The sequence below is a fragment of the Phoca vitulina genome, unplaced genomic scaffold (assembly GCF_004348235.1).
Source record: "Phoca vitulina isolate PV1807 unplaced genomic scaffold, GSC_HSeal_1.0 scaffold1, whole genome shotgun sequence".
In the NCBI taxonomy this organism is placed as follows: Eukaryota; Metazoa; Chordata; class Mammalia; order Carnivora; family Phocidae; genus Phoca; species Phoca vitulina.
Genome location: NW_022589704.1, coordinates 6,835,573 through 6,853,449, shown reverse-complemented (window position 1 = coordinate 6,853,449; position 17,877 = coordinate 6,835,573). Strand labels below are relative to the sequence as shown.

The following is a 17,877-nucleotide window of genomic DNA, read 5'->3' as shown; positions in this document are numbered from 1 at the left end:
TGGGAGGATGGGTTAGCCTGGTGATGGGTATTGAGGAGGGCACGTTCTGCATGGAGCACTGGGTGTTATGCACAAACAATGAATCATGGAACACTATATCTAAAACTAATGATGTAATGTATGGGGATTAACATAACAATAAAAAAATTAAAAAAAAAAAAAAAAAGAAAAGAAGATTCCATTCAGTCCCGCATATAGGCCAAGTCACTTCTTGAAAATAAAGATTAATATTTGGTAATTAATCAAATTATGAATTTCTATGAATAAGGAACTCAGTTCCTTCCTTAAAAGACATTTCTTTAATACTCCAAAAAAAGACCCTGTAAATCATAGATTTAATACCTTTGCATCAGGTTTATCCTTATCCTCGAATGAACCAAGCTCTTCTGGGCCAAGGGAAAATAAAGCTTCTAAACAAAACGTAGAATCAGAGATATAAATGATGTTATTTCATTTTAACAAACTGTTTTAGAAAGCCAAAGCCTCCAGTAAATAAAATCAGTTAAAGATTCAGAAGCACGACTGTGGCAGTATTTATACTGTTACTCTACCCATTTTACTTCCTGATAACATTACTTTTAACCACCGACTCGATATAAAGTGGCATGCTAAGGTTTCAGTATAGAAGATCTATAAAAGGAAAACTATGCTTATAAAAGTAAAAACAGTAACATCAGAAATCTTTGATGGCTTCCTATTGCCTATGACAGTGGGTCCCAAAAGCCACATGAGGAAATATACAATATGTAATAGTGTCATGTGTGTTCATTCACAGGCCACATGGGAGGCTTCCAACCATCCTTTCGAGAGAAAGGCCACCTTTAACTCTCAACGCCCTTACTTTTTTTGGTATAAGAATGTCTTTTCTGTGTTAAGGGTAATAACAGATGGTAGTGACCTTACCTGGAACAATGAGTTGGTAACCCAGGGCCAGTCTCCACAATTGTTTTACACTCCCAAGTCTACGCATGCCACTCACTAGGGCATATCAGAATCTTACGGGAAGTCTGTATTCTAACCAGCTGCAAACTCCTACTACGAAACTTTGATCTACTCTAGGGAGAGAAGGGATGGGATGGGTACTGTGTCCCTCTGGAAACCCTGCTGCCCTGGTTATGAATGTTATATTCCTCCTAAGCTCCTGGCAGGAACTGAGAAGAAATGAACTACAAACATAAAGCTTAAAGCATAAAACCATACAAGGACTTTTACAATTATTACCCAGTACTCTCAGCCACCCTGACTAGTACAGTAGAACCCAATCCAGCCCTACTCAAGATACCATCCCCAAAAGTTCCAAAATTCTTCTCCCCACCAGTACTCTGCCAATTCTTACCCCTTCTAAATTATATCTCCCCTTCAATAAGCATCAGGATTCCTACGAAGCCTTATATGGAATGCACAGCCCACATTAAGATACAAGCCCACGTGCTGGGCCAGCGATCTCCTCTGCTGAGAGTAAGATGGCCTGGGCTCTTGCTCGGTAGCCTTCTCCATTCAGCCCTAACCTTGCTCAGTGGCCCTCTGTATGACCTGGACCGCTTGCCCACCAATCACCTTTCTCAGTCTCTTTTAAGGCTAATTTTCTACTTCAACTATATTAGAACTTGGAAAAATTTAACTCTCCCTAGTAATCTGTTGAAATGTATGTTGAAAATTTCTAACGGTGGAATAACTGAATACGTTAGGGAGAGATTTTTACGGAGAGGATGGCGTCAAGGACAAATGCCACCATTCTGAAATCCCACATGCAGCTTAATCCATTAGAATGGCCCTGGGGAGGGGATAATGGTAAATATTTACTAAATCTCTGGAGGCAGGAAGTCTTTCTAAACTTAGAAGCAAACAGAAAATGTCAAAAAATTTGCCAAATTTCGTAGTGATGGGAAGACGGATGAGATACTGGATACAGGATGAGCCAAGCTGTCTGTCCTCGGCATAAGGAGACACTGTGGAGAGCTGAGCCAGTCATGCAGCTTTGTGGCTGAAGGCCCCAGTCAGGGCCATGTAAAGGTAATGTTCATACTGAAATCAAGGGATCAAAGAGACTAAGACCCTTGTGGAGGAAGCTAGTTTGCAGAGATGGGAATGGGACAAACAGAGAGAAAAACAGGGGCAAGAAATCAAGGCTCCAATGAGGTCAGGCTGGCTTCCTGTAGTGGTCTCAAGGAGATTCCCCTATATTCTTACAGTAAATCCCCCTTTTAATTGAGCTAATACAAATGGGTTTCTGTTTCTTATACATAGTCCCTTATCTGACATCTTGGGCCTTCAGACTTCGCAGATTTTAGAAAGGTAATATGTAGAAAGGGTCACAGTAAGTTAACATTAAATCCCCAGCAGGGTTTGGGATAAACAGTATCCATTAATCAAGGAGTTAATATTCCTGTAATAAATGTATGAATATCCACCCCAGTGAGATAACTAAGACTATAAACAGCCTCATATCAGGTCAGGTTCTGATGCCAAACCAGTTCAGATCAGGTGTCGGAACATTCTGGATTTCAGAATTGCAGATAAATGATTGTGGACTGTATAAATAATGTGACGCCCCGTCCCCACTCCAAAAGGCAGGACAGAATTGCTCTGGGTAACTCTGGCTGGAGTGTTTATTACTTTAGAGAAATTTTAAAACTAAAAAAAAAAAATAGCGTAACAATAATGAAGGCTGGCAAAATTCTTTATGTTGTATTTTAAATTACAGGAATTAGAAAAGAAATCGATTGCCTTATTTTTTGTTACTAAAAATTACTATGCTTGCACAGTATATATTTAATTTAAGCTTCACATTTCCCTACAGAGAAAATTAGCATTTCTTACATTAGCAACAATAAACGCATCCTGGGGAATACACCTTTAAGATATTTGTAATTTTGCCTAATTGATTACATGTAGAGATAAGGGTACATATCACTAATCAAAAGCATGTAACACAGCATACCTCTGAATTCAGGTGTGAAATGAAGAGTCTGAAGAAGGGAATTGAGGTAACAGGTTCCACCCTGATTTCTAATTCCGCTTAAATTGGTGAATTCTCTAGGAGCCGGTGGCTCCAAAGCTTTGGTCTTTAATTTCTTCTCTTTTCCATACTGATAATTTGACACACTGGAATAATCTTCTTCAAATAGATCCCCAAACATTGTGAAACTAGAGCCTACCCTTAAAAAAAAATGACATGTTATACAAATGCTTTTATTTTTAAAACAAATTTTCCACACGTCTCCCAATCTTATACTTGGGATTACCTATTAGAAAGTTTATCCAGTAGTTTGGGTTTTGGAGACTGCAAGACCTGGATTTTCTCATCCTTGCTCCACAGTACCTGGGTGACCTCAGGCAAGTTACCTAACCCGTGTTCTTATATGTAAAATGGGATACCAACTACCATGCAGGGTCATTTAAACCAAATGAGAGACTTTTAAGAAAGGCACTTGGTGCACAGCGCTTGGCTCACAATACATAATAGCTGCTTTTAAATAAAGGCACGGTGAAAAAAGAAAGAAAACCCCTCATTCCACCTCATCTATTGCTGGGGTGGCAAAGCCAATCCTAGATTCTGAGAGCTGACAAGGGCCTGGGGACCATCAACCACTTCCTGAAATCTCAGCTTCTCACACTTCTTGTACCAGATTATGACACTCAAAGGAATTAAACGGAACAAATTAATCTTTACAGCAGTTTAGTACATGGTCCCAAAGCTAAAGAGCCAGAAGGAGGTTCACTGGGAAAAAAAGACTGCCATTAAAACCAACCTAAGGCCCTCCACCACGTATCCAGTGATGCCAACATTAGCTGTGGGGACCTACAGGACCCGCTCAAGGTCTCACCTCGAGTGTGGAGGAGGGTCCCTTGGAGATGAGACATGCAAAGCGCCCAGCACAGTTCCTAAGAGACAGGAAGCGCCGAAATGCAATATATTCCTTTCCAACCCGTTCCTCAGAAAAAAAAGCACCAAAAAATGGAACTTGAAAGTCCGGCCTCAAGTTCGTGGTCTGGATTTCGGTCTCCCCCACGCCGTGGCCGAGGCCAGGGCCTCCAGCCCCTCACGCCACTCCGGGGCCCAGGGGCGCGAAGAAGCAGAGGGTCCCCGCGGCCCCGTACCGCTGACCCGACGCCAGAAAAGCGCGGCGTCCGGAGGCCGCCAGGGAAGCCCCTCGCCTCGCAGTCCTCAGGCGTGCCGCCCACAGCTTCGCTGCGCCTCCCACGTCCCCACCCCGAGAACCCCAGCTGCCAGCCCCACTTACTGCCTAAAGCCCAGCCCCACGAGCCGGCCCAGGCCCACATTCGAAACAAACATACGCGCCCCAACTGGGCGCAGCCATGCTGGCGTGGGCAACTCCCCCGCGGGCTGGAGCGTGGGCCGCTTATGGAACGCGCGGACTACGTTTCCCAGGATGCCCCGCGGGAGCGCCGGGCCGCCGCGCGGGACCTTATGGGCAATGTAGTTCCAAAATAGTCTCTCGGCGTGGTTAATTTACAAGTTACCTGAACGTTGGAAACTGTAGGGCTTCAAGTTTGCCACGCTCTTCCGAAGACATTTCCCAAATGTGTCTCCAGTGAAAAATGTTCTACGTAACCTGTGCAACATCTTCAGTGTTTATTTTGTCTGCACCAACTCTAAGTAGCATACACAGGAATACATAAAAACCTTAAAGATTTCCTCTCGCCCCCTTGGACACCTTTAGTGGACTATTTCAATGGCCTGTTTAGGCTCTACTTCTGGCCTCTCCCCTGTCTAATCCAGCTTCCATCCAAGAATGGATGAGCAAGACAGGGAGAACATCGTTTTTACTTCAGTGAAAGGTTTAAGAGATTAAGAACAGCTATAGTGATCGATGAAATTGCAAGGCAGGTGTCAAAGTGAACCCTCAGGGATTTGTACTTGGAACATTTTAGGGAGATTCGTGTGGCTGCGCTGTTCAGGAAGTGTTGACAGGGAAAGAACTGGAGACAGAGGACCAGCTAGGAGGCTAAGGTTTAGATTAGGAAACCACAGTGGGAATGGCTGTTCCCAGTTAACAGTCATCACTGGGCTACCTTGGCAGCCTCCTCTTCATGATGCTCCGCAGCATTCTATCCTGCCCTTTGAATATTTCTCCCTGCTGTGCTTCATGCCCCTCTTCCTAAAAGTAGATATTCCTCAAACTTCCATTCCCTGACCAAGAATGAATGCCAGAAGATTAGCTCCAGGAAGACACAGGCTCTCCGTTCTGCAGAACTGTATCCCAGCCACCTCAACAGTTCCTGGCCCATTAAAGGCTTTTAATAAATATTTGTTGAATGAATGAATGAATGAATGGCCTGTTAAAACCACCATCCTTCTCCTCATCCAGCATCAAAATCTTGTAGCTGTATTTGAAATTTCATCTTTTTGTCCATGAAGTGTGACTCAAAGTATTGCCTGGACAATGCTTCTTTCATTTCTACAGCTCCCTCTCTGCCCATCAGACTCTCGCTGAGCCTCACCTGCATTAGGCCAACAGCCTTTTCAGTGGACTCCCATTTTATCCATACCATCCTACATGTCACTCACGACGAGATCCACTTTGAGGTCACACTTTTTTCTACCAAGAAGCTTCAGTGTTTCCCCAGTGTCTTCTGTAGAAACTCCTCATTTTGATGTTCTTAGTCCACTGTGGTCCCAACACACTTCACTCTGTATTTCTCACCACTCACCTGTTTTCTAACTAAAGTGTTTCCAGGGGTGCTGTCTGCCTTCCTGCTTCAGTGACCTGTTTCATGTTGTCCTCTCTGTGAGGGATATCTGTCCTCCCAGATCCTCCCTTCACTGCCTTCAATGAAAGCCATCTCAAACTCTAACTCATCCATAAAGGTTTTCTAGATCTCTAAACAAGATCTGACCTTTTCTTTCATTAAGCCTTCAGGATTATGTGTAACTCTCTTATAACCCATGAATCTGGCAATCACATCTGATCATTTTGTCAGTATCTCCAAGTCAGGGATCATACCTTTATCTGCCCTGTCGTCTCTACAGCAGTTAACACTAAAAATATGAGTTGCGTTATCATTAATAACACCAATATGTGGCTTTGTAGTTTATGGTGAAATTTTAGAATTTTTTTAAAGGATGTATTTATTTATTTGAGAGAGAGAGAGAGCATGCACGTGCGAGTGGGAGGAGGGGCAGAGGGAGAGGGAGAGAATTTTCAAGCAGACTCCCTATGGAGCTGGGAGCCCAATCCTGGGCTTGATCCTAGGACCCTGAGATCATGATGTGAGCTGAAATCAAGGTTGGATGCTTAACTGACTGAGCCACCCAGGTGCCCCTTTATGGTGAAATTTTAAATCTTTTATTTGCTCCCCAGAAAATTGGAGTTGAACCTATAAAACTGTTGACCAGACACTGCGCTCATGAAGGTTTCATACAGGTTTTCAGCCTTGTGAGGTGCTGCGCAAGAAAAGTTGACGATGTTTTAAAAAAGTTGTGAGCATTTATATTGCAGATGGTTTCTAAGCACTATCTCATTTAATTCTCATAACAATGCCCCATGGTGGGAACTGATATCATTCCCATTCTATAGATGAGGAGACTGAGGTCCTGGGAGGTATGTAATTCCTCCTACAAAGTTACACAGAATCTCCAACCAAGATTTGAGTCCTCGGGATCTGTCTCTAGGACTTGCACTCTTAATCACTGATTCTACCTTGCCTCTCTAAAGCCAATCACCTGCTTGCTGGCTTGGTCATCCTCTCTCCCTCCTTCTTTCTCGTCTTCCTTACCTTCTTCTTTCTTTTTGCAATATTGATGAGCCCTTCTCCTGTGTCTGGCACTGGGGATATTACAAAGAGTAAGACAGAGATTGTGGGAGCACTGCTACCAGCCTGTTCAACATGCTTCTCTCTTTCTTCTTTACTAACAGACCCCAATTTTATAGGGGGCACGATTTCCCTCTCTGCGTGGTCACGTGACACAGTTCTAGCCAATGAGTAATGATAGCTAACCCTTACATAGCGCCGTGGGCATGCCAGGCAGGAAGTGTGTCTATATACTGTTAACCTTAAAGATAAAAACTCTCAGTTATTTTACTAGCAAAAATAGGTTTATTTGGGAATAGCAGAAAATTATATTCTATTCCGGACATGGAAGCTGTGGCAAAACCATAGGCAAGTTCAGAGAACAAAAGAGAAGAATGGTGCTTTCGTAGGGGGGAGGGGGTTGTTGGAAGGGGCTGTTATAAACAAAAAGTCCACTAGAATAAACTGGAGGTTCTAAGGGCTGTGGTTTTTCATTGGCTGAGTTGTGGCAGCCCCTCATTGGCTGGGCTGTTGCTGGGCGAGGAGACAATCCTTCCTCCTCCTGCGGGTAGTAAAGCATAGGCTTCTTCCTGTTGGGAATGCAAGGTACTGTCTCTTCCTGCTGGGGTCTGCAATTGCAGACGTGGGGTAGGGTGGGAGAGCTCCCCCTTCTGGCCAACCGACTGCATTTTATTTTATTTTATTTTTAAAAAAGATTTACTTATTTGAGAAAGAGAGAGCATGAGCAGGAGGGGGTAAAGGGAGAACAAGAGAGAATCCAAAGCCGACTCCGTGCTCAACATGGAGCCTGAGTTGGGGCACCATCTCAGGACCCTAAAATCATGACCAGAGCTGAAACCAAGAGTCCGACAGTTAACCGACTATGCAACCCAGGCAGCCCAACCAACTCCTTTTAAATGAGGTTTTCTCTATTCAGTTTCACAATATGAATTTATCTAATTAAGTGTCCACAACAATCCTGTGAGGTGTTATAATAGCAGAAGCCATTCTTTGGGGCTTCCAGGAAAATTCTTTGAAAAGAGACTCTAGTTGTTTTGCCCTTACCCCTCCTTCTCTTACCCTAGAGATGTAGACATGATGGCTAGGGCTCTGGCAGCCACTAAAAGCATGAGGATGCAGATCACTCCATAAAGACAGAAGGAATCTAGATTGCTGATGACATTATAAAGCTGTCCTATCAGTCCTTGAGTATTTACCTCTTGATTTCTTTTCTGCAAGAGAAAAAGTATGCCTTCATTTAAGTTACTGTGTGGTGGTGTCTCTGGCGTTCAAAGCTGAATAAAATTCCTAACTGGGACACAAGGCTTCAGGAGGGCAAAGTGAGTAGAGAAGAGCAAGAGATAAAAACTAAAAATATGACATGTCATTAGAGTGATATTCTTTCCTTGCGTGTGTAACTTGTATAAAAGTTAAGCAGGACAAATCCAGTGATGCAGGAAGTTTTAATCCCCGAGAGATGTGGATGCAGTTTACTAAACCACCACTTCCGAGTAATGGGGAGAAACTCAGCAGGCAATACTCACCAGGATCTAATTTTCTCCTGATTAAAATTCAGGATCAGGCTACTGGGTGGCTCAGTGGGTTAAGCATCAACCTTCGGCTTAGGCCACGATCTCCAGGTCCTGGGATCAAGCCCCATGTCTGGCTTCCTGCTCGGTGGGAGTCTGCTTCTCTCTCTCTCTCTCTCTCTCTCTCCCTCTCTCTCTCCCTGTGCCCCTCCCCACTACTCATTCTCTCTCCCTCTCTCTCTCCCTCTCACAAATAAATAAATAAAATCTTAAAATAAAATAAAATTCAGGCCCAACAACCCAAATGTCCATCAATGGATGAACAGATAAACAAAATGAGTATATACATGTAAAGGAATATTATTCAGCCTTTAAAATGCTGATACATGCTATCAAATGGACACAAAAGGACAAATACTGTATGATCCACTTATATAAGGTACCTAGATTAGGCAAATTGATAGAGACGTAAAATAGAATGTTGGTTTCCAGGGACTAGGGGGAAGGAGGAATGGAGAGTTAATGTTTAATGGGTTGCACAATGTGAATGTACTTAATGTCACTGGATTGAACACTTGAAAACAGTTAAAATGTTAATCTTATGCAACGTACATTTTACCACACTAAATCAAAAAATTTTTAAATTATTTTTAAATCAAATATAATGTATTTTGTGCAACTATAATCACTATCCATCTCCAGAAGTCTTTCATCTTGCAAAACTGAAACTCTATACCCGTTAAATAATAATTAACCATGACCCCCTACCCCCAGCCCCGGCAATCACCATTCTACTTTTTAAAAAATATCCCCTTTACCCCAACGCTCATGCTTACCATAACCATTATTTTTGTCACTGAGTTCTTTTTTTTTAAATTTTTTTATTGTTATGTTAATCACCATACATTGCATCATTAGTTTTTGATGTAGTGTTCCATGATTCATTGTTTGTGCATAACACCCAGTGCTCCATGCAGAATGTGCCCTCTTTAATACCCATCACCAGGCTAACCTATCCTCCCATCCCCCTCCCCTCTAGAACCCTCAGTTTGTTTTTCAGAGTCCATCATCTCTCATGGTTCGTCTCCCCCTCCGATTTCCCCCCCTTCATTCTTCCCCTCCTGCTATCTTCTTTTTTTTTTTTCTTAACATATATTGCATTATTTGTTTCAGAGATACAGATCTGTGATTCAACAGTCTTGCACAGTTCACAGCGCTCACCATAGCACATACCCTCCCCAGTGTCTATCACCCAGCCACCCCATCCCTCCCACCCCCCACCACTCTAGCAACCCTCAGTTTGTTTCCTGAGATTAAGAATTCCTCATATCAGTGAGGTCATATGATACATGTCTTTCTCTGATTGACATATTTCGCTCAGCATAACACCCTCCAGTTCCATCCACGTCATTGCAAATGGCAAGATCTCATTCCTTTTGATGGCTGCATAATATTCCACTGTATATATATACCACATCTTCTTTATCCATTCATCTGTTGATGGATATCTTGGCTCTTTCCACAGTTTGGCTATTGTGGACATTGCTGCTATAAACATCAGGGTGCATGTACCCCTTTGGATCCCTACATTTGTATCTTTGGGGTAAATACCCAGTAGTGCAATTGCTGGATCGTATGGTAGCTCTATTTTCAACTTTTTGAGGAACCTCCATACTGTTTTCCAGAGTGGTCGCACCAGCTTGCATTCCCACCAACAGTGTAGGAGGGTTCCCCTTTCTCCGCATCCCAGCCAACATCGGTTGTTTCCTGACTTGTTAATTTTAGCCATTCTGACTGGTGTGAGGTGGTATCTCATTGAGGTTTTGATTTGGATTTCCCTGATGCCGAGCGATGTTGAGCACTTTTTCATGTGTCTATTGGCCATTTGGATGTCTTCTTTGGAAAAATGTCTGTTCATGTCTTCTGCCCATTTCTTGACTGGATTATTTGTTCTTTGGGTGTTGAGTTTGATAAGTTCTTTATAGATTTTGGATACTAGCCCTTTATCTGATATGTCATTTGCAAATATCTTCTCCCATTCTGTCGGTTGTCTTTTGGTTTTGTTGACCATTTCTTTTGCTGTGCAAAAGCTTTTTATCTTGATGAAGTCCCAATAGTTCATTTTTGCCCTTGCTTTCCTTGCCTTTGGCGATGTTTCTAGGAAGAAGTTGCTGCGGCTGAGGTCGAAGAGGTTGCTGCCTGTGTTCTCCTTTAGGATTTTGATGGACTCCTGTCTCACATTTAGGTCTTTCAACCATTTTGAGTCTATTTTTGTGTGTGGTGTAAGGAAATGGTCCAGTTTCATTCTTCTGCATGTGGCTGTCCAATTTTCCCACCACCATTTGTTGAAGAGACTGTCTTTTTTCCATTGGACATTCTTTCCTGCTTTGTCAAAGATTAGTTGACCATAGAGTTGAGGGTCCATTTCTGGGCTCTCTATTCTGTTCCATTGATCTATGTGTCTGTTTTTGTGCCAGTACCATACTGTCTTGATGATGACAGCTTTGTAATAGAGCTGGAAGTCTGGAATTGTGATGCCACCAGCTTTGCTTTTCTTTTTCAACATTCCTCTGGCTATGCGGGGTCTTTTCTGGTTCCATACAAATTTTAGGATGATTTGTTCCATTTCTTTGAAAAAAGTGGATGGTATTTTGACAGGGATTGCATTGAATGTGTAGATTGCTCTAGGTAGCATTGACATCGTCACAATATTTGTTCTTCCAATCCATGAGCATGGAACGTTTTTCCATTTCTTTGTGTCTTCCTCAATTTCTTTCATGAGTATTTTATAGTTTTCTGAGTACAGATCCTTTGCCTCTTTGGTTAGATTTATTCCTAGGTATCTTATGGTTTTGGGTGCAATTGTAAATGGGATCGACTCCTTAATTTCTCTTTCTTCTGTCTTGTTGCTGGTGTATAGGAATGCCACTGAGTTCTGTGCATTGATTTTATATCTTGCCACTTTACTGAATTCCTGTATGAGTTCTAGCAGTTTTGGGGTGGAGTCTTTTGAGTTTTCCACATAAAGTATCATATCATCTGCAAACAGTGAGAGTTTGACTTCTTCTTTGCCAATTTGGATGCCTTTTATTTCTTTTTGTTGTCTGATTGCTGTGGCTAGGACTTCTAATACTATGTTGAATAGCAGTGGTGATGGTGGACATCCCTGCCACATTCCTGACCTTAGGGGGAAAGCTCTCAGTTTTTCCCCATTGAGAATGATATTCGCTGTAGGTTTTTCATAGATGGCTTTTATGATATTGAGGTATCTACCCTTTATCCCTATACTCTGAAGAGTTTTGATCAAGAAAGGATGCTGTACTTTGTCAAATGCTTTTTCTGCACCTATTGAGAGGATCATATGATTCTTGTTCTTTCTTTTGTTAATGTATTGTATCACGTTGATTGATTTGCGGATGTTGAACCAAACTTGCAGCCCAGGGATAAATCCCACTTGGTTGTGGTGAATAATCCTTTTAATGTACTGTTGGATCCTATTGGCTAGTATTTTGGTGAGAATTTTTGCATCCATGTTCATCAAGGATATTGGTCTGTAATTCTCCTTTTTGATGGGGTCTTTGTCTGGTTTGGGGATCAAGGTCATGGTGGCCTCATAAAATGAGTTTGGAAGTTTTCCTTCCATTTCTATTTTTTGGAACAGTTTCAGAAGAATAGGTATTAATTCTTCTTTAAATGTTTGGTAGAATTCCCCTGGGAAGCCATCTGGCCCTGGGCTTTTGTTTGTTGGGAGATTTTCGACGACTGCTTCAATTTCCTTAGTGGTTATAGGTCTGTTCAGGTTTTCTATTTCTTCCTGGTTCAGTTTTGGTAGTTGATACATCTCTAGGAATGCATCCATTTCTTCCAGGTTATCTAATTTGCTGGCATATAGTTGCTCATAATATGTTCTTATAATTGTTTGTATTTCTTTGGTATTGGTTGTGATTGCTCCTCTTTCATTCATGATTTTGTTGATTTGGGTCATTTCTCTTTTCTTTTTGGTAAGTCTGGCCAGGGGTTTATCAATCTTGTTAATTCTTTCAAAGAACCAACTCCTAGTTTCGTTGATCTGTTCTACTGTTCTTTTGGTTTCTATTTCATTGATTTCTGCTCTGATCTTTATTATTTCTCTTCTCCTGCTGGGTTTAGGCTTTATTTGCTGTTTTTTCTCTAGCTCCTTTAGGTATAGGGTTAGGTTGTGTATTTGAGGCCTTTCTTGTTTCTTGAGAAAGGCTTGTATTGCTATATACTTTCCTCTTAGGACTGCCTTTGCTGTATCCCAAAGATTTTGAACAGTTGTGTTTTATTTTCATTGGTTTCCATGAATTTTTAAAATTCTTCTTTAATTTCCTGGTTGACCCATTCATTCTTTAGTAGGATGCTCTTTAGCTTCCATGTATTTGAGTTCTTTCCGACTTTCTTCTTGTGATTGAGTTCTAGTTTCAAAGCATTGTGGTCTGAAAATAGGCAGGGAATGATCCCAATCTTTTGGTACCAGTTGAGACCTGATTTGTGACCTAGGATGTGATCTATTCTGGAGAATGTTCCATGGGCACTAGAGAAGAATGTGTATTCCGTTGCTTTGGGATGGAAAGTTCTGAATATGTCTGTGAAGTCCATTTGGTCCAGTGTGTCATTTAAAATCTTTATTTCCTTGTTGATCTTTTGCTTAGACGATCTGTCCATTTCAGTGAGGGGGGTGTTAAAGTCCCCCACTATTATTGTATTGTTGTCGATGTGTTTCTTTGCTTTTGTTATTAATTGCCTTATATAATTGGCTGGTCCCATGTTAGGGGCATAGATATTTACAATTGTTAGATCTTCTTGTTGGATAGACCCTTTAAGTAGGATATAGTGTCCTTCCTCATCTCTTATTACAGTCTTTAGTTTAAAATCTAATTTGTCTGATATAAGGATTGCCACCCCAGCTTTCTTTGGATGTCCATTAACATAGTAAATGGTTTTCCACCCCCTCACTTACAATCTGGGGGTGTCTTTGGGTCTAAAATGAGTCTCTTGCAGACAGCATATCGATGGGTCTTGTTTTTTAATCCAATCTGATAGCCTGTGTCTTTTGATTGGGGCATTTAGCCCATTTACATTCAGGGTAACTATTGAAAGATATGAATGTAGTGCCATTGTACTGCTTGTAAGGTGACTGTTACTGTATATTGTTTGTGTTCCTTTCTGGTCTATGTTGCTTTTAGGCTCTCTCTTTGCTTAGAGGATCCCTTTCAATATTTCTTGTAGGGCTGGTTTCGTGTTTGCAAATTCCTTTAGTTTTTGTTTGTCCTGGAAGCTTTTTATCTCTCCTTCTATTTTCAATGACAGCCTAGCTGGATATAGTATTCTTGGCTGCATATTTTTCTTGTTTAGTGCTCCGAATATATCATGCCAGTCCTTTCTGGCCTGCCAGGTCTCTGTGGATAGGTCTGTTGCCAATCTAATGTTTCTACCATTGTAGTTTACATATCTCTTCTCCCGAGCTGCTTTCAGGATTTTCTCTTTGTCTCTGAGACTTGTAAGTTTTACTATTAGATGTTGGGGTGTTGACCTATTTTTATTGATTTTGAGAGGGGTTCTCTGTGCCTCCTGGATTTTGATGCCTGTTTCCCTCCCCAAATTAGGGAAGTTCTCTGCTATAATTTTCTCCAATATACCTTCTGCCCCTCTCTCTCTTCTTCTTCTGGGATCCCAATTATACCATCTTATGGTATCGCTTATCTCTCGAATTCTGCCCTCCTGATCCAGTAGTTGTTTATCTCTCTTTTTCTCAGCTTCTTTATTTTCCATCATTTGGTCTTCTATATCACTGATTCTCTCTTCTGCCTCATTTATCCTAGCAGTTAGTGCCCCCCTTTTTGATTGTACCTCATTAATAGCCTTTTTTTTCAACTTGGTTAGATTTTAGTTCTTTTATTTCTCCAGAAAGGGTTTCTCTAATAACTTCCATGCTTTTTTCAAGCCCAGCTAGTATCTTTAAAATCATCATTCTGAACTCTAGGTCTGACATCGTACTAATGTCCGTATTGAGTAGGTCCCTGGCAGTCGGTACTGCCTCTTGTTCTTTTTGTTGAGGTGATTTTTTCCGTCTTGTCATTTTATGCAGAGGAGAATAGATGAATGAGAGAACAAAATGCTAACAGGGAAACAATGTCCCCAGAAAATATACTCTAAACAAATCAGAAAAGACCTTCCAGAAAGTGGTCACTTTTCTGTTCAGAGAGTTGTTGCTATTCTTTTCTTCGATCTCCTGTTGAGTTCGTAGGTGTTCAGAATGGTTTGATCCCTATCCAGCTGAATTCCCGAGACCAGATGAAATCCAGGTCTACTCCTCCGCCATCTTGCTCTGCCCCCTTTTCCCAGCCTTCTTGCTGAACAACACAAAGACCAGAGCAAGGCTCTGCTAGGAAGGGCCCAGGCCAAGGTCCTCAGCAGAATGGGGGTCTGGTGTGAAGCAGCTGAGGTCTGTAGCACATCTCGCTTCTCCCACCTCCACATACTTGCTTAAGCCTTTCTGCCTCCCGATGTATTGCTCTTAGAAAGGACCTGCTTAGCTCCTGCCTGCTCTGGAGGGGTGGACCTGTTCTGTGCTCACTTTGTAACCATCTTGGGGTCTTATTGCTATCTAGATGGACACAAACCAGGATGCTGCCCCCCTCCAGACTCTGATCATTGTAAGTGGGAAATCTTGCTGGCGTCCCTCCCTGGAGGAGGTTGCAATGAATTTGCATCTTGGCTGCGTTCCTGGGGATGCGCTTGGGATGGTGCCTTCTGTGCCATTCCTCAGGCTTCTTCTCCTTTCCTAGGTCCCAGCATGCCTCTTGAGCCAACAGGCATGGGTTATGACAAGACCTTTTGTGACAGTTCAGTTGTGTGTGACTATCTGTGGGCAAGTCTGTTCTAGCCATGCCAGGAACCACCTTTCACTTAGACAGCCTGGTTTCCACATCTGTCATCCTCTTGGACCTCCCTCGGTCATGTGGTAGGATAAATATGACCCTCTCTCTCTGGGTCTCAGTTGAGAAACCAGTCAGGAGATGGGTCATGCCCCAGGCTGACAGGGAGCAGGGCTGGAAGTAGGCTCCAAGCTGTCCAAATCCTGCTCCAGGGCCCTCACCACCTGCTGGCTACACTTAGACTTCTCAGATCTTAACTTCCTAAAAGGCAAGTGACCCATCACATGCTCATAATGCCATTGACCAGTTTCTTCTCAAAAAAGAGCACATGGTTCCTTAAATTTCGTATGTGAATTCTCACAACTTGGAAAGAATCATGAAAATGAAATGTAGGAGGGGGGTGCCTGGGTGGTTCAGTTGGTTAAGCGTCTGACTCTTGGTTTCAGCTCAGGTCTTGATCTCAGGGTGGTGAGTTCAAGCCCCGCGATGGCTCCATGCTGGGCATGGAGTCTGCTTAAAAAAAGAAAAAAAAGAAAAAAGAAATGTAGGAATAAAACAGGTAAACCAAAGTCTCATTCATTAATCAGCAAACATTTGTGGAGAGCCTACTGTATGCTTGGCGTTCTTCTAGACATAGGGCATACAGCAGAGAACAAAACAAATATTGTTCCTGCCCTCAGGGTGCTCCCATTCTAGTCGGGAGAGACGCATAAGTAAACAATAGGTTAGGAAGTGTTGAATGAAACAGAGAAATATAAGGACGGTGAAGGGCTTTCTAGTGCTGGGCTGGGTTATTTAATAATGAGCTCACCGGAGAAGGTCTCTTGGACATGACACTGACCGAAGCCGACATGAAGGGAGGGAGTGAACCATGTGGATATGGAGGGCAGGGAAGAGGTGATCTCTTGGCTTGTATCATTAACTAGGGCAAGGGCCTACAAAAGCTCAAATATGTACTATTTAGGCCTTTCCAGAAAAAAAAATTTGCCATCCCCTGATCTAGAGCAGTGATTCTCAAAGTACAGAAACTGAGGGATCCCTGAGACCCTTCCTGGGAGTCTCTGAGATCAAATGATTTCATAATAGTGCTAAGACGTCACTTGCTTTTTCCACTTCATCTTCTCACCATGGTACCGTTGAGTTTTCCAAAGGCTCTGTGAGGTGTGGTGTTGGACAGGCTGAGTGCAGAAGCGGGTGGCAGAGTCCTCCTGTCCTCTACCAAGCCAGACAGACGTTCATATCACAAGGGCTTGCTTGCAGAATGTGTAAAACAATGTCGCGCTTCTGACCAATTTTTTGTTTCTTTGGGGAAATAGAGTATTTTTTTCACAAAAGACGTCAGTCATGCTAACTTGTCATGGGCTTATTCTTGTTATTGTAAATGAGTGAGGAAGTCTTTTTTTTTTTTTTTTTAAGATTTTATTTATTTATTTGACAGAGAGAGACACAGTGAGAGAGGGAACACAAGCAGGGGGAGTGGGAGAGGGAGAAGCAGGCTTCTGCCGAGCAGGGAGACTGATGCGGGGCTTGATCCCAGGACCCTGGGATCATGACCTGAGCCGAAGGCAGACGCTTAACGACTGAGCCACCCAGGCGCCCCGAGGAAGTCTTTTTTATATGTGTCAGTTTTAGTTTCTGAAAGAGTTCATCTGGATAGACATGACCCACATAAACAAAAGTTTTGGGGGGGGTCTTCCATTGTTGCCAAGAGGGTAAAGGAGTCCTGAGATGGAAAGGTTTGAGAATGGCGGGTCTGGAAGGGTCCAGTTCTTGTATTTCCTTCTGAGCTGCGGAAGTTCCCCAAAAATGCCCTTTCTGTAAAGCAACAAGCCTCAGTTTCTCGCATGTACAAGGATGATCAGACCTGTACTTTGGGGTTTGAATTGCGTGAGATGATAGATGAGCGCTATGGGTTAACTTGTATCCCTGGAAAGATGTGTTGAAGTCCTAATACCCAGTACCTCGGAATGTGACCTTTTTTGGAAATATGTTAGTTAAGAGGAGATCATTGGGAGTGGGCGCTAATCCAGTATGACGGGTGTCCTAATGAATAGGGGAAATTCAGACACAGACATACACAGGAAGAAGGGTGAACATGAAGGTAGAGATGAAGTGATGCCTGCATCTATCTAGTAATGCCAAAGATTGCCAGCAAACCACCAGGAGCTAGGAAAGAGGAACAGATTCTGTCTTGGAGCCTCCAGAAGGACTCAACCTTGCTGATGCCTTGGTCTCAGACTTCCGGCCTGCAGAACTATGGGAATACATTTCTGTTTGGGCCAGCCAGTGTGTGATACTTTGTTGCAGAGACCCTAGGACGCTAAGACAATGGGAACCTGTTTTGCAAGCCAGAAAGCGTTCTGCAGGTGTCAAGGCTCCCGATGCTAGAGCCTCCTTTTTATTTTGACTGCTGGTTGGTCAGTTGCTGTCGTCAAATGCCTTGTCACCGGATGCATTCCCATGGTTTTATATTTCTACATGTTCTTCCCTTTTAATTTTTCCACCTCCTCTTCTGTCCCCTTGTATTCCTCCTATACTCTTGCGTTGACAGTGTAGAGCTGGATCTTTCAATTGCTGAGACTTTAGGGGCTACTTTCTGACCAGCAGAGTGCTCCTTAGTTCATATTACATAGAACCCAGCTGCCTGATGACAGCCAGAGGGAGCCCCTCCAAGGGACCTCTCCTGGGCACCC

The 17,877-nt window shown here is 42.7% G+C and overlaps 1 protein-coding gene across 16 annotated transcripts in view; it reads right to left on the bottom strand.

Annotated features, from left to right (window-relative positions):
- USP40 (ubiquitin specific peptidase 40) overlaps positions 1–4,348 on the bottom strand; it is a 77,691-nt gene extending 73,343 nt beyond the window's left edge. For 8 of the 16 annotated variants that reach the window (XR_004298306.1, XM_032395365.1, XM_032395476.1 and 5 more), the window contains exons 1-4: positions 4,245–4,348; positions 3,828–3,935; positions 2,942–3,159; positions 343–410 (exon numbers count right to left, since the gene is read on the bottom strand). Coding sequence is in view for 13 of the 16 variants with exons in the window: in XM_032395365.1 (XP_032251256.1) it covers positions 343–410; positions 2,942–3,159; positions 3,828–3,935; positions 4,245–4,297 (447 nt within the window). In the remaining 3 variants the exon portion in view is untranslated. The other 8 variants (XM_032396290.1, XM_032396371.1, XM_032395718.1 and 5 more) reach the window with 7 other exon arrangements.
- Positions 4,349–17,877: the final 13,529 nt, after the last annotated feature.